Source organism: Entelurus aequoreus, linkage group LG03, assembly GCF_033978785.1.
Source record: "Entelurus aequoreus isolate RoL-2023_Sb linkage group LG03, RoL_Eaeq_v1.1, whole genome shotgun sequence".
NCBI classification, from domain to species: Eukaryota; Metazoa; Chordata; class Actinopteri; order Syngnathiformes; family Syngnathidae; genus Entelurus; species Entelurus aequoreus.
In genome coordinates this window covers 82,025,963-82,040,093 of record NC_084733.1, presented here as the reverse complement: position 1 = coordinate 82,040,093, position 14,131 = coordinate 82,025,963, and the positions used below count along the sequence as shown (strand labels likewise).

The window sequence follows — 14,131 nt, the reverse complement described above, 5'->3', positions numbered from 1 at the left end:
CAAATACAATTAATATTCTTCATTAAGTAGTCAAATATAATTTATATTCTTCATCAAGTAGTAAAATATAATTAATATTTTTCAAGTAATAAAATATAATTAATATTCTTCATCAAGTAGTCAAATATAATTAATATTCTTCATCAAGTGGTAAAATATAATTAATCTTCATCAAGTAGGAAAATATAATTAATATTCTTCATCAAGTTGTTAAATATAATTATTATTCTTTATCAAGTTGTCAAATATAATTAATATTATTCATCAAGTAGTAAAATATAATTAATATTCTTCATCAATTTGTCAAATATAATGAATATTCTTCATCAAGTAGTAAGATAGAATTAATATTCTTCATCAAGTGGGAAAATAGAATTAATATTCTTCATCAAGTAGTAAAGTATAATTAATATTCTTCATCAAGTGGGAAAATATAATTAATATTCTTCATCAAGTAGTCAAATATAATTAATATTCTTCATCAAGTGGGAAAATATAATTAATATTCTTCATCAAGTGGTCAAATATAATTAATATTCTTCATGAAGTGGTCAAATATAATTAATAATCTTCATCAATTAGTCAAATATAATTAATATTCTTCATCAAGTGGTAAAGTATAATTAATATTCTTCATCAAGTAGTCAAATATAATTAATATTCTTCATCAAGTAGTAAAGTATAATTAATATTCTTCATCAAGTATTAAAATATAATTAATAATCTTCAAGTAATAAAATATAATTAATATTCTTCAAGTAATAAAATATAATTAATATTCTTCATCAATTTGTCAAATATAATTAATATTCTTCATCAAGTAGTAAAATATAATTAATGTTCTTCATCAAGTGGGAAAATATAATTGATATTCTTCATCAATTTGGCAAATATAATTAATATTCTTCATCAAGTGGGAAAATATAATTAATATTCTTCATCAAGTTGTCAAATATAATTAATATTTTTCATCAATTTGTCAACTATAATAAATATTCTTCATCAAGGAGTAAAATATAGTGAATATTCTAACCCCTAATCCTAACCCTTTCCTTGTATCCGGCCACATGTTAGCTAACGTTTTGTGCTAGCTTCATAGCTAATGTTGTATGTTTTAACTTAAAAATCATGTTTATTGATGCCTGGCACTATCTTCAAAGTATGTTGACCTCTCTAACATTTTATGCCAGCTTTTTAGCTAAATATGTTTATGTTTACACATAAAAATAGTGCTTTTTAATATTTGACGCCATCTTGGAAGTACGTTAACTTGTTTTATGCAATCATGCTAATATTAGCGTGCTAACGTTTTATGCTAGCCTTTTCGCTAATGTTATGTGTTTTAACCTAAAAATCATGTTTTTTGATGCCTGGCACTATCTTCAAAGTATGTAAACGTCTCTTATATTATCACGCTAACATTTTATGTTTACACCTAAAAATAGTGCTTTTTGATATTTGACGCCATCTTAGAAGTACGTTAACTTGTTTCATGCAATCATGCTAATGTTTTATGCTAGCTTTTTAGCTAATGTTAGCGTCTCTTATATTATCACGCTAACATTTTATGCTAGCTTTTTAGCTAATTTTGTATGTTTACACCTAAAAATCATTGTTTTTGATTCCTGGCACTATCTTAGAAGTACGTCAACTTGTTTTATGCAATCATGCTAATGCTAGCATGCTAACATTTTATGCTAGCTTTTTAGCTAAGTTGATTTATGTTTACACCTAAAAATCATGGTTTTTGATGCCTGGCACTATCTTGAAAGAATGTTAACCTCTCTTATATTATCACGCTAATATTTTATGCTAGCTTTTTAGCTAATTGTGTATGTTTACACCTAAAAATAGTGCTTTTTAATATTTGACGCCATCTTAGAAGAACGTTAACTTGTTTTATGCAATCATGCTAATATTAGCGTGCTAACGTTTTATGCTAGCCTTTTCGCTAATGTTATGTGTTTTAACCTAAAAATCATGTTTTTTGATGCCTGGCACTATCTTCAAAGTATGTAAACGTCTCTTATATTATCACGCTAACATTTTATGTTTACACCTAAAAATAGTGCTTTTTGATATTTGACGCCATCTTAGAAGTACGTTAACTTGTTTCATGCAATCATGCTAATGTTTTATGCTAGCTTTTTAGCTAATGTTAGCGTCTCTTATATTATCACGCTAACATTTTATGCTAGCTTTTTAGCTAATTTTGTATGTTTACACCTAAAAATCATTGTTTTTGATTCCTGGCACTATCTTAGAAGTACGTCAACTTGTTTTATGCAATCATGCTAATGTTAGCATGCTAACATTTTATGATAGCTTTTTAGCTAAGTTGATTTATGTTTACACCTAAAAATCATGGTTTTTGATGCCTGGCACTATCTTGAAAGAATGTTAACCTCTCTTATATTATCACGCTAATGTTTTATGTTAGCTTTTTAGCTAATTGTGTATGTTTACACCTAAAAATAGTGCTTTTTAATATTTGACGCCATCTTAGAAGAACGTTTACTTGTTTTATGCAATCATGCTAATATTAGCGTGCTAACGTTTTATGCTAGCCTTTTAGCTAATGTTATGTGTTTTAACCTAAAAAACATGTTTTTTAATGCCTGGCACTATCTTGGACGTATGTTAACGTCTCTTATATTATCACACTACGTTTTATGCTAGCTTTTTTAGCAAATGTTGTATGTTTACACCTAAAAATAGTGCTTTTTAATATTTGACGCCATCTTAGAAGTACGTTAACTTGTTTTATGCAATCATGCTAATGTTAGCATGCTAACGTTTTATGCTAGCCTTTTAGCTAATGTTATGTGTTTTAACCTAAAAAACATGTTTTTTAATGCCTGGCACTATCTTGGACGTATGTTAACGTCTCTTATATTGTCACTCTAACGTTTTATGCTAGCTTTTTAGCAAATTTTGTATGTTTACACCCAAAAACAGAGCTTTTCAATATTTGACGCCATCTTAGAAGTACGTTAACTTGTTTTATGCAATCATGCTAATGTTAGCATGCTAACGTTTTATGCTAGCCTTTTAGCTAATGTTATGTGTTTTAACCTAAAAACCATGTTTTTTAATGCCTGGCACTATCTTGGACGTATGCTAACGTCTCTTATATTATCACTCTAACGTTTTATGCTAGCTTTTTTAGCAAATTTTGTATGTTTACACCCAAAAACAGAGCTTTTCAATATTTGACGCCATCTTAGAAGTACGTTAACTTGTTTTATGCAATCATGCTAATGTTAGCATGCTAACGTTTTATGCTAGCCTTTTAGCTAATGTTATGTGTTTTAACCTAAAAAACATGTTTTTTAATGCCTGGCACTATCTTGGACGTATGTTAACGTCTCTTATATTATCACTCTAACGTTTTATGCTAGATTTTTAGCAAATTTTATATGTTTACACCCAAAAACAGAGCTTTTCAATATTTGACGCCATCTTAGAAGTACGTTAACTTGTTTTATGCAATCATGCTAATGTTAGCATGCTAACGTTTTATGCTAGCTAATGTTGTAATATTTAAACCTAAAAATCGTGGATTTGGATACTTGGCGCCATCCTAGAAGTTTGCTGGCTTCGACCAGAGGTTCAGGGCACATATAGCACGGCCATCAATATTTCCCTGGGAAATTTGAAACTCACCCTTTGGTTGTCTTAGCTTTGACCTGGGTGACATTTTGTGCCCTAACTAAATAAACTTGCATCTCAAGTTCTCCTTTTCGAAAGTTATTTATTTTATTTATATATATATATATATATATATATATATATATATATATATATATATATATATATATATATATATATATATATATATATATATATATATATATATATATATAAAGTAAATTAAATACAATTTAAAACTCGGCAGGCGGAAGTGCTTATATCTGCGCATGCGCAAACAGCGTGGGTAGGAAGACAGCGCTTCCGGGGTTAGCATCCGCTGCTCGGCTGGCGCAGCAGCTTGCCAGCCGGCTAGCACTCGTCTTCGTTTGTATTATTATTATTATTATTATTGGTATTAAATACATCTTCAGCATGTCGCCGATGTGTGCGCAGGAGGCTGAGCAGCATGGACGCCCGGGAGGAGCTGAGTGCGCACAAGCTGCTGGAGAGAAAAGTGCAACATGAAGGACGAGGTGAGTGTGCGACGCCAGGTCACAACATTAGGGACAGTCATGGCGGCCCGCTCCTTGCAGGACTGCTGACTTCTCTCCACAAGCTCTTCGGGAACCAAAACACGCTGCACGTCCACGCCGTCAGCCGCCTCGAATGCGCCGGTGAGCGGCCGAACTCGGGGACGCCGGAGCCCGAAGTCGTCGGCTAACTGGCCCCGCGTGTGTGTGTGCCAGGTTCCTGCCCGGACCTGACGATGAGCAGGCGGGACGTGGCGGACATGCAGCGGCCTGCCCCCGTGGCCCTCACGCCACAGCTGGGCCCCAGGCTCCACCGGCCCCTGTGCGTGTCCGTGTCGTCCGACAGCAGCGGACGCTTCAAAGCCCTGCAGACACAGGAGTGGAAGAACAACCTCAAAGCTCAGGTGGGGGACCCCCACGTCATTGAAATACTCCCCGGACTATAGGGCGCACCCACGTATCAGCCGCGGATATATACCTTGGGAAATGAAATATTTACACGGAGATATTTAGTAAATGTTTATTTACGGTATTTTTCGGACTATAAGTCGCTCCGGAGTATAAGTCGCACCGGCCGAAAATGCATAATAAAGAAGGAAAATAACATATAAGTTGCACTGGAGTATAAGTCGCATTTTTGGGGTAAATTTATTTGATAAAACCCAACACTAGTGATGGGTTGATGAGGCGTCATGAAGCGTTTCGACACATTGCAAAACTGTATTGATACTGTGTCACTAAATACTGACACCTGCTGGACATTAAAAATCCCTACAGGCAACCTATGGACCGACTCAACTGACACTGATTTTATGACCTAGTATATACAATAATATAAACCAAGTCATTGTATTTCATTTAGGATTATTTCATAGCTTCATTTAAAGGCCTACTGAAACCCACTACTACTGACCACGCAGTCTGATAGTTTATATATCAATGATGAAATCTTAACATTATAACACATGCCAATACGGCCGGGTTAACTTATAAAGTGACATTTTAAATTTGCCGCTAAACTTCCGGTTCGAAACGCCTCTGAGGATGACGTATGCGCGTGACGTAGCCCGGCGAACACGGATATGCCTTCCACATTGAAGCCAATACGAAAAAGCTCTGTTTTCATTTCATAATTCCACAGTATTCTGGACATCTGTGTTCGTGAATCTGTTTCAATCATGTTCATTGCATTATGGAGAAGGAAGCTGAGCAAGCAAAGAAGAAAGTTGTCGGTGCGAAATGGACGTATTTTTCGAACGTAGTCAGCAACAACAGTACACAGCCGGCTCTTCTTTGTTTACATTCCCGAAAGATGCAGTCAAGATGGAAGAACTCGGATAACAGAGACTCTAACCAGGAGGACTTTTGACTTCGATACACAGACGCCTGTAGAGAACTGGGACAACACAGACTCTTACCAGGATTACTTTGATTTGGATGACAAAGACGCAGACGTGCTTCTGTGAGTATGCAGCTTTGGCTTCTAAACATTTGATCGCTTGACCGTATGTGCGCAACTTTTTTTTGCGTATGTACGTAACTTTTTTCAAATATATAAGCTTTATGAACCTTGGGTTAGGTGAACGGTCTTTTGGGCTGAGTGATTGTGTGTGTTGATCAGGTGTTTGAATTGTATTGGCGTGTTCTATGGAGCTAGGAGCTAGCATAGGAGCTAGGAGCTAGCATAACAAACACGCAGGTGTTTTTATGCAGGATTAATTTGTGGCATATTAAATATAAGCCTGGTTGTGTTGTGGCTAATAGAGTATATATATGTCTTGTGTTTATTTACTGTTGTAGTCATTCCCAGCTGAATATCAGGTCACCCCCGGCTCTCACAGCATCTTCCCTATCTGAATAGCTTCAACTCCCCACTAGTCCTTCACTTGCACTTTACTCATCCACAAATCTTTCATCCTCGCTCAAATTAATGGGGAAATTGTCGCTTTCTCGGTCCGAATCTCTCTCACTTCATGCGGCCATCATTGTAAACAACAGGGAACTTTGCGTATATGTTCAACTGACTACGTCACGCTACTTCCGGTAGGGGCAAGCCTTTTTTTTTATCAGATACCAAAAGTTGCAATCTTTATCGTCGTTGTTCTATACTAAATCCTTTCAGCAAAAATATGGCAATATCGCGAAATGATCAAGTATGACACATAGAATAGATCTGCTATCCCCGTTTAAATAAAAAAAATTCATTTCAGTAGGCCTTTAAAGGCCTACTGAAAGCCGCTACTACCGACCACGCAGTCTGATAGTTTATATATCAATGATGAAATCTTAACATTGCAACACATGCCAATACGGCCGGGTTAACTTATAAAGTGCAATTTTAAATTTCTCGCAAAACTTCCGGTTGAAAACGTCTATGTATGATGACGTATGCGCGTGACGTCAATGGTTGAAACGGAAGTATTCGGACACCATTGAATCCAATAAAAAAAAGCTCTGTTTTCATCTCAAAATTCCACAGTATTCTGGACATCTGTGTTGGTGAATCTTTTGATGAACAATGAAGACTGCAAAGAAGAAAGTTGTAGGTGGGATCGGTGTATTAGCGGCTGGCTGCAGCAACACAACCAGGAGGACTTACTTGGATAGCAGACACGCTAGCCGACGCTAGCCGCCAACTGCACGGATGATCGGGTGAAGTCCTTCGTCCTTCCGTCGATCGCTGGAACGCATGTGAGCACGGGTGTTGATGAGCAGATGAGGGCTGGCTGGCGTAGGTGGAGAGATAATGTTTTTATCATAGCTCTGTGAGGTCCCGTTGCTAAGTTAGCTTGAATGGCGTCGTTAGCAACAGCATTGTTAAGCTTTGCCAGGCTGGGAATTATTAACCGTGTAGTTACATGTCCATGGTTTAGTAGTATTGTTCATCTTCTGTCTATCCTTCCAGTCAGGGATCTATTTATTTGGTTTCTATCTGCATTTGAGCCCGATGCTACCACGTTAGCCCAGTAGCTAAAGAGCTTCGCCGATGTATTGTCGTGGAGATAAAAGTCACTGTGAATGTCCATTTCGCGTTCTCGACTCTCATTTTCAAGAGGATATAGTATCCGAGGTGGTTTAAAATACAAATCCGTGATCCACAATAGAAAAAGGAGAGAGTGTGGAATCCAATGAGCCAGCTTGTACCTAAGTTACGGTCAGAGCGAAAAAAAACATGTCTTGCACTGCATTCTAGTTCTGCACTCTAACGTTCCTCATCCACGAATCTTTCATCCTCGCTCAAATTAAAGGGGTAATCGTCACTTTCTCGGTCCGAATTGCTCTCGCTGCATTGAAAACAATGGGAAATTTTGAGGAGTCCTTCCTCCTGTGACGTCACGCTACTTCCGGTACAGGCAAGGCTTTTTTTTATCAGCGACCAAAAGTTGCAACTTTATCGTCGATGTTCTCTACTAAATCCTTTCAGCAAAAATATGGCAATATCGCAAAATGATCAAGTATGACACATAGAATGGATCTGCTATCCCCGTTTAAATAAAAACAAATCATTTCAGTAGGCCTTTAAAATAAATAAAGAATAGTGAACAACAGGCTAAATAACCAACTGAGAACGTGCCTGGTATGTTAATGTAACATATTATGGTAAGAGTCATTCAAATAACTATAACATATAGAACATGCTATACGTTTACCAAACAATCTGTCACTCCTAATCGCTAAATCCCATGAAATCTTATACGTCTAGTCTCTTACGTGAATGAGCTAAATAATATAATTTGATATTTTACGGTAATGTGTTAATAATTTCACACACAAGTCGCCCCTGAGTATAAGTCGCACCCCCGGCCGAACTATGAAAAAAACTGCGACTTATAGCTTAGCTTTTTAGCTAATGTTATGTGTTTTAACCTAAAAATCATGGTTTTTGATTCTGGCACAATCTTGGAAGTATGTTAACGTCTCTTAAATTATCACGCTAACGTTGTATGCTAGCTTTTTAGCAAATTTTGTATGTTTTAACCTAAAAATCATGGTTTCTGATTCCTGGCACTATCTTAGAAGTACGTTAACTTGTTTTATGGAATCATGCTAATGTTAGCACGCGTTCACGTTTTATGCTAGCCTTTTAGCTAATGTTATATGTTTAAACCTACCGTATTTTTCGGACTATAAGTCGCAGTTTTTTTTCATAGTTTGGCCGGGGGGTGCGACTTATACTCGGGAGCGACTTATGTGTGAAATTATTAACACGTTACCGTAAAATATCAAATAATATTATTTAGCTCATTCACGTAAGAGACTAGACGTATAAGATTTCATGGGATTTAGCGATTAGATTGTTTGGTAAACGTATAGCATGTTCTATATGTTATAGTTATTTGAATGACTCTTACCATAATATGTTACGTTAACATACCAGGCACGTTCTCAGTTGGTTATTTATGCCTTATATAACGTACACTTATTCAGCCTGTTGTTCACTATTCTTTATTTATTTGAAATTGCCTTTCAAATGTCTATTCTCTGTGTTGGGTTTTATCAAAAAAATTTCCCCCAAAAATGCGACTTATATGTTTTTTCCCTTCTTTATTACGCATTTTCGGCCGGTGCGACTTATACTCCGAAAAATACGGTAAAAATCATGGATTAGAAGCTAGCTCATGAATCAGCTAAACATACTCAATAACTCCACGGTGACGTTTTGGGGAATATCATTGTAAGGTAACAATACTAACACAGACACTCGTAAACGTGTTAGCATATTAGCTCATGCTAACGACGCTAGCTTGATTGTATTACGATTGCACGTACAAGTGTGCATGAAAACTCTCCCACGACGTCACACATGGCCGATGATTGTTGAAGAAAGGGCAAAAAAAAGGGGAGTGTTTATGTTAATGAGGTCATGTGATGTCACGTGCAGATGGAACAGGCGCACAGCGCGGGCGCCGCCAGCAGCACGGGCTCCCTGGAGCGCGCCTCCTTGTTCTACGCCTCGGGCGGTCCGGCCGAGCTCCTGAACAAGAACAAGTCTTCGGGCCGCTTCTCTCGCTTCTCGCCGCCGTGGAACAGCAGCTCGGAGTCGGACTCCAACCCTCCGTCGCGTAGCGGCTCCAAGAAGCTGCGGAACTACAGCCGGAGGGCGGCCACGGGCCCGGCCGGGGCGGAGCCCAAAGGCGGCGGCCCGCAGCAGGTCCAGTACTTCGAGCCGCTCATCTCCAAGGTGACGGACTACATCTTCGTGGGCAACCTCAACGCGGCGTACAACGGGCGGGCGCTGTGTCGCAACAGCATCGACAGCATCATCGACATGAGCGGGGCGCCGGGCGAGGCGGGGCCCAGCCTCAGCCTCATCCCGTGCACCTGCTCCCGCGGCGGCGTGCGCCACAGCTGGTCCCGGCTGAAGGTGGACATCGGCGACGTGAAGCAGCGCTGCTTCGAGGACATCAACGACTGCATCGACGCCTCGGCCCACAAGAGGAAGCGCGTGCTGGTGCACTGCCGCGACGGCTTCTCGCTGGCGCCCACCTGCGTCATCCAGTACCTGATGGTCAAGCGCGACATGAGGCTCATCGCCGCCTACGAGCTGCTCCGCGCCAAGTACCCGCTCAACATCCGCGAGGGCCACCAGAACCTTCTGGTCAGCCTGGAGAGGACGCTGCGGCCCGGAGACGTGGACCCGCAGAGCTTCAAACAGGCCATCTCCAGGAAGGTGGCCTGGACCTGACTCTTTGATCCCAGTCCTGGAGAGACCCCCTGGAAACGACAACTGGTCTTCGGGTCGGCGCCATCAGAACCTGTCAGATTGGTGCTGGTGTGTTGCCTCTAGTTTTGTTTGTGTAGATGTTCTGATCCAACCCACAACATGGACCTGCTGTGCCTGCTCTGTCCTCTGTGAGGAACACCTGCTGGCTTCTCATCAGCAGAGTCCAGGATGAGGTCCACGCCTCACACACTGCAGTTACAACTCAAGGCCCGGGTGCCAGATTTGGCCCGCCACTTTATTTTATGTGGCCCGACACTTTGTTTAATGTGGTCTTACACGTTATTTAACATGATCCATCACATGATTTAATGTGGCCCGTCACGTCATTTTAGATGGTCCGCCTTGTATGTCATGTGGGCCGCCACATTATTTAACATGGTCTGTCGAATCATTTTATCAGGCCCGTCACCTCATTTAACTTGGCCCGTCACCTCATTTTGTTTGGCCCACTACATCATTTGTTTTGGTCCACCACGTGATTTCATTTGACCTGCCTTGTCATTTTATGTGGCCTGCCTTGTAAATAATGAGGTCCGCAACATTATTTAAAGTGGTCCATCACGTCATTTAATCTAACCCGCCTTGTATATAATGTGGTTCGCCACATTATTTAAAATGGCCCGTCACGTCATTTTATTTGGCCCTTCACGTCATTTTAAGTGACCTGCCTTGTATATAATGTGGTCCGTCATTTTATTTGGCCCGTCACGTCATTTTCCATGGCCAGTCACATATATATTGTGGTCCACTACGTTATTTAACATGGTCTGCCACCTCATTTTACGTGGCCCATCACGTTATTTTATTTGGCCCGTTGCGTCAGTTTTTTTGGCGCTACGTCATTTAATTTGGCCTGTCACGTCATTTTAGATGGCATGTATATATTGTGGTCCACCACATTATTTAACATGGTCTGCCACGTCATTCTCAGTGGCCCGTCACCTAATTTTAGCTGGCCCGTCTCATTTTATTTGGCCCTTCATTTTATGTGGCCCGCTACGTCATTTTATTTGGCCCGTCACTTCATTTTACTTGGCCCGTCGCGTCATTTTATGTGGCCCGTCATTTAATTGGCCCGCTACTTCATTTTATTTGCCCTGTCATTTTACGTGGCCCGCTACGTCATTTTATTTGGCCCGTCACTTCATTTTACTTGGCCCGTCGCGTCATTTTATGTGGCCCGTCATTTAATTGGCCCGCTACTTCATTTTATTTAGCCTGTCACGTCATTTTACTTGGCTGCTCACGTCATTTTACTTGGCCCGTCATATAATTTTATCTGGCCCGCTACGTCATTTTATTTGGCCCGTCACTTCATTTTACTTGGCCCGTCGTGTCATTTTACGTGGCCTGTCATTTAATTGGCCCGCTACTTCATTTTATTTGGCCTGTCACGTCATTTTACTTGGCTGCTCACGTCATTTTACTTGGCCCGCCATATCATTTTACTTGGCTGGTCACGTCATTTTTCGTGGTCCGCCACGTGATTTAATGTGGCCCGTCACGTCATTTTAAGTGACCTGCCTTGTATATAATGTGGTCTGCCACATTATTTAATATGGTCCGTCACGTCATTTTATTTGGCCCGTCACGTCATTTTACGTGGCACGCTACGTCATTTTATGTGGCCTGCCTTTTATATAATGTGGTCCGTCACATCATTTTATTTGGCCCGTCACATTTTACTTGGCCTGTCGCGTCATTTTACATGGCCCGTCACGTATATATTGTGGTCCACCACATTATTTAATATGGTCTGCCACATCATTCAATGTGGCCCGTCACCTCATTTTAACTGGCCCGTCTCCTCATTTTATTTGGCCCGTCATTTTATGTGGCCCGTCACGTCATTTTACTTGGCCCGTCGCGTCATTTTACGTGGCACGTCATTTAATTGGCCCGCTACTTCATTTTATTTGGCCTGTCACGTCATTTTACTTGGCCCGTCATATCATTTTACTTGGCTGGTCACGTCATTTTTCGTGGTCCGCCACGTGATTTAACGTGGCTCGTCACTTCATTTTACTTGGCCCGTCTCGTCATTTTACGTGGCCCGTCATTTAATTGGCCCACTACTTCATTTTATGTGGCCCGTCACATCGTTTTACTTGGCAGCTCACGTCATTTTACTTGGCTGGTCACGTCATTTTTTGTGGTCCGCCACGTGATTTAATGTGGTGTCACGTCATTTTACTTGGCCCGTCACATCATTTTATTTGGCTGCTCACGTCATTTTACGTGTCTTGCCATAGTGTATATAATGCGGTCCGCCACATTATTTAACATGGTCTGTCACGTCATTCATTGTGGCCCGTCACATCATTTTATGTGGTCTTTAACGTATTTTAACGTGTCCCGCCACATCAATTAGTGTGACTTGCTATTTCATTTAAAGTGGCCCGCCACATCAATTTGTCGTCTGCCACATCAATTAAATTGGCCCTCTGAGGGCTGCCATAATTGCAGCGTGGCCCTCAAAATAAAAGGAGTTGACAGCCGTGTTGAAGACTGAGTCACACAAACATTTGATGGTTGTTTAAGCGTCACGTTGTTGTTTACCTACCTGCCTAAGAAGGAAGGACCAAGGAGATGATCCACTTCTTGGAAACCACCACTGTCCAAAAGGCGGACATTTTTATTTCTGTTTGACACTAATCAGCTTTGTCTGCTCTTCTTACACAATCCCATCCATTTTGGGGCCCCGTGGTGTGTAAAGAAGCGCACACGGTGTCAGTGAACGAATGTCTTCCCAGCCCCTTCCTGCTCCATCATTGATCAGAATATAACGGCACCCCACTTCCATCCTGTGGCGTGGCGTTCAAATCCTGCTGTGAGTTGAGTTAGGAAGGATAGAAAATGTATGTTAATGATACTAAAAATTTTACTTTGCACTAAAAAAAATAAAAATTTTAATTTATTTTAGTACCAAATTTGCATCTAATTCCGGGGTGTCCAAACTTTTTCCACTGAGGGCTGCACACTGAAAACTTAATGCACACGGCGGCCAATTTGATATTTTCTTTTTTCAAAACCAATAAAATATATTGATTTTCTTCTTTTACGTTTAGGGCTCCTCTCAAGTTTGGTACCAGGGACCTGTTTTAAAAAAATGTATTTCAACGCTTAAATCTCTAGATCAACTTCAGATCTGTCGATACGAAGTTAGGATTTTTTATGGCCTTTTTTTTTAACTAAAGAAAACTCTGTTTTTATGGCAAAAACACAAAATATGCAATACTTCGCCTCAAAAAATGGCATCGTGGAATATTTGATAAGTAATTGGAGACTTAAATAGATCGATAATTCATAACATTGATTTTAAATCTTTTTATTTTTTTAGCAAAAAAAAACAAGTCCAACCAAAATTATTGGGGATCCACTCAGAAGTGTTCAAAATAATTATATATATATATATATATATATATATATATATATATATATATATATATATATATATATATATATATATATATATATATATATATATATATATATATATATATATATATATATATTTTTTTTTACTTTTAAGGCTTAAATATCTAGATCAACTTCAGATTATTATAAGACAGGTTTTTTTTGTAATAGAAAACCTCAAAATATGCAATTTTTCCCATCAAACTATTTTAAATTAATATTTGATGTGAAGTAATTGGTGCTATCAATAATTCATAACATTGATTTTTCTTTTTTCTTTGAGGAAAAAAAGAAAAAAGTCCAACCAAAATTATTGGGGATCCAATAATAAGTGTTCAAAAGAAATATATATATAATAAATATTTTTACTTTCAACGCTTAAATATCTAGATCAACTTCAGATGATTATAAATTAGTTTTTTTTCTAGTCTTAAAAAACATCAAAATATGCCATTTCCCCCCTCACACTATTTTAAAGGAATATTTAATGTAAATATTCCTTTAAAATAGTTTGAGGGGAAATTTTGCATATTTTGATGTTTTCTATTACAAAAAAAACTAATTTATAATAATCTGATTTAACATATCAAAATATGCAATTTTTCCCCTCAAACTATTTTAAAGGAATATTTGATGTAAATATTCCTTTAAAATAGTTTGAGGGGGAAAATTGCATATTTTGACGTTTTCTATTACAAAAAAAAAAACTTACAATAATCTGAAGTTGATATAGATATTTAAGCGTTGAAAGTAAAAATATTTATTATATATATATTTATTTTAAACAATTATGAGTGGATCCCCAATAATTTTGGGTGGACTTTTT

General features: G+C 38.7%; 1 protein-coding gene across 1 annotated transcript; it reads left to right on the top strand.

Annotated features, from left to right (window-relative positions):
- The first annotated feature begins 3,936 nt into the window (after nt 1-3,936).
- LOC133646959 (uncharacterized) lies at nt 3,937-13,285 on the top strand. The gene is made up of 5 exons (XM_062042933.1): nt 3,937-3,959; nt 4,087-4,166; nt 4,227-4,307; nt 4,380-4,567; nt 9,046-13,285. The coding sequence occupies exons 2-5, from the start codon at nt 4,100-4,102 to the stop codon at nt 9,847-9,849; spliced, it is 1,140 nt and encodes a 379-aa protein (XP_061898917.1). The 5' UTR covers nt 3,937-3,959; nt 4,087-4,099; the 3' UTR covers nt 9,850-13,285.
- Nucleotides 13,286-14,131: the final 846 nt, after the last annotated feature.

Bases quoted from the DNA above. Each gene is read 5' to 3' on its own strand.
- LOC133646959 (XM_062042933.1), top strand. From the start codon at position 4,100: ATGGACGCCCGGGAGGAGCTGAGTGCGCACAAGCTGCTGGAGAGAAAA. The intron at 4,167-4,226 runs GTGAGTGTGCGA...CGCTCCTTGCAG, and splicing joins AGTGCAACATGAAGGACGAG to GACTGCTGACTTCTCTCCAC. The intron at 4,308-4,379 runs GTGAGCGGCCGA...TGTGTGTGCCAG, and splicing joins CAGCCGCCTCGAATGCGCCG to GTTCCTGCCCGGACCTGACG.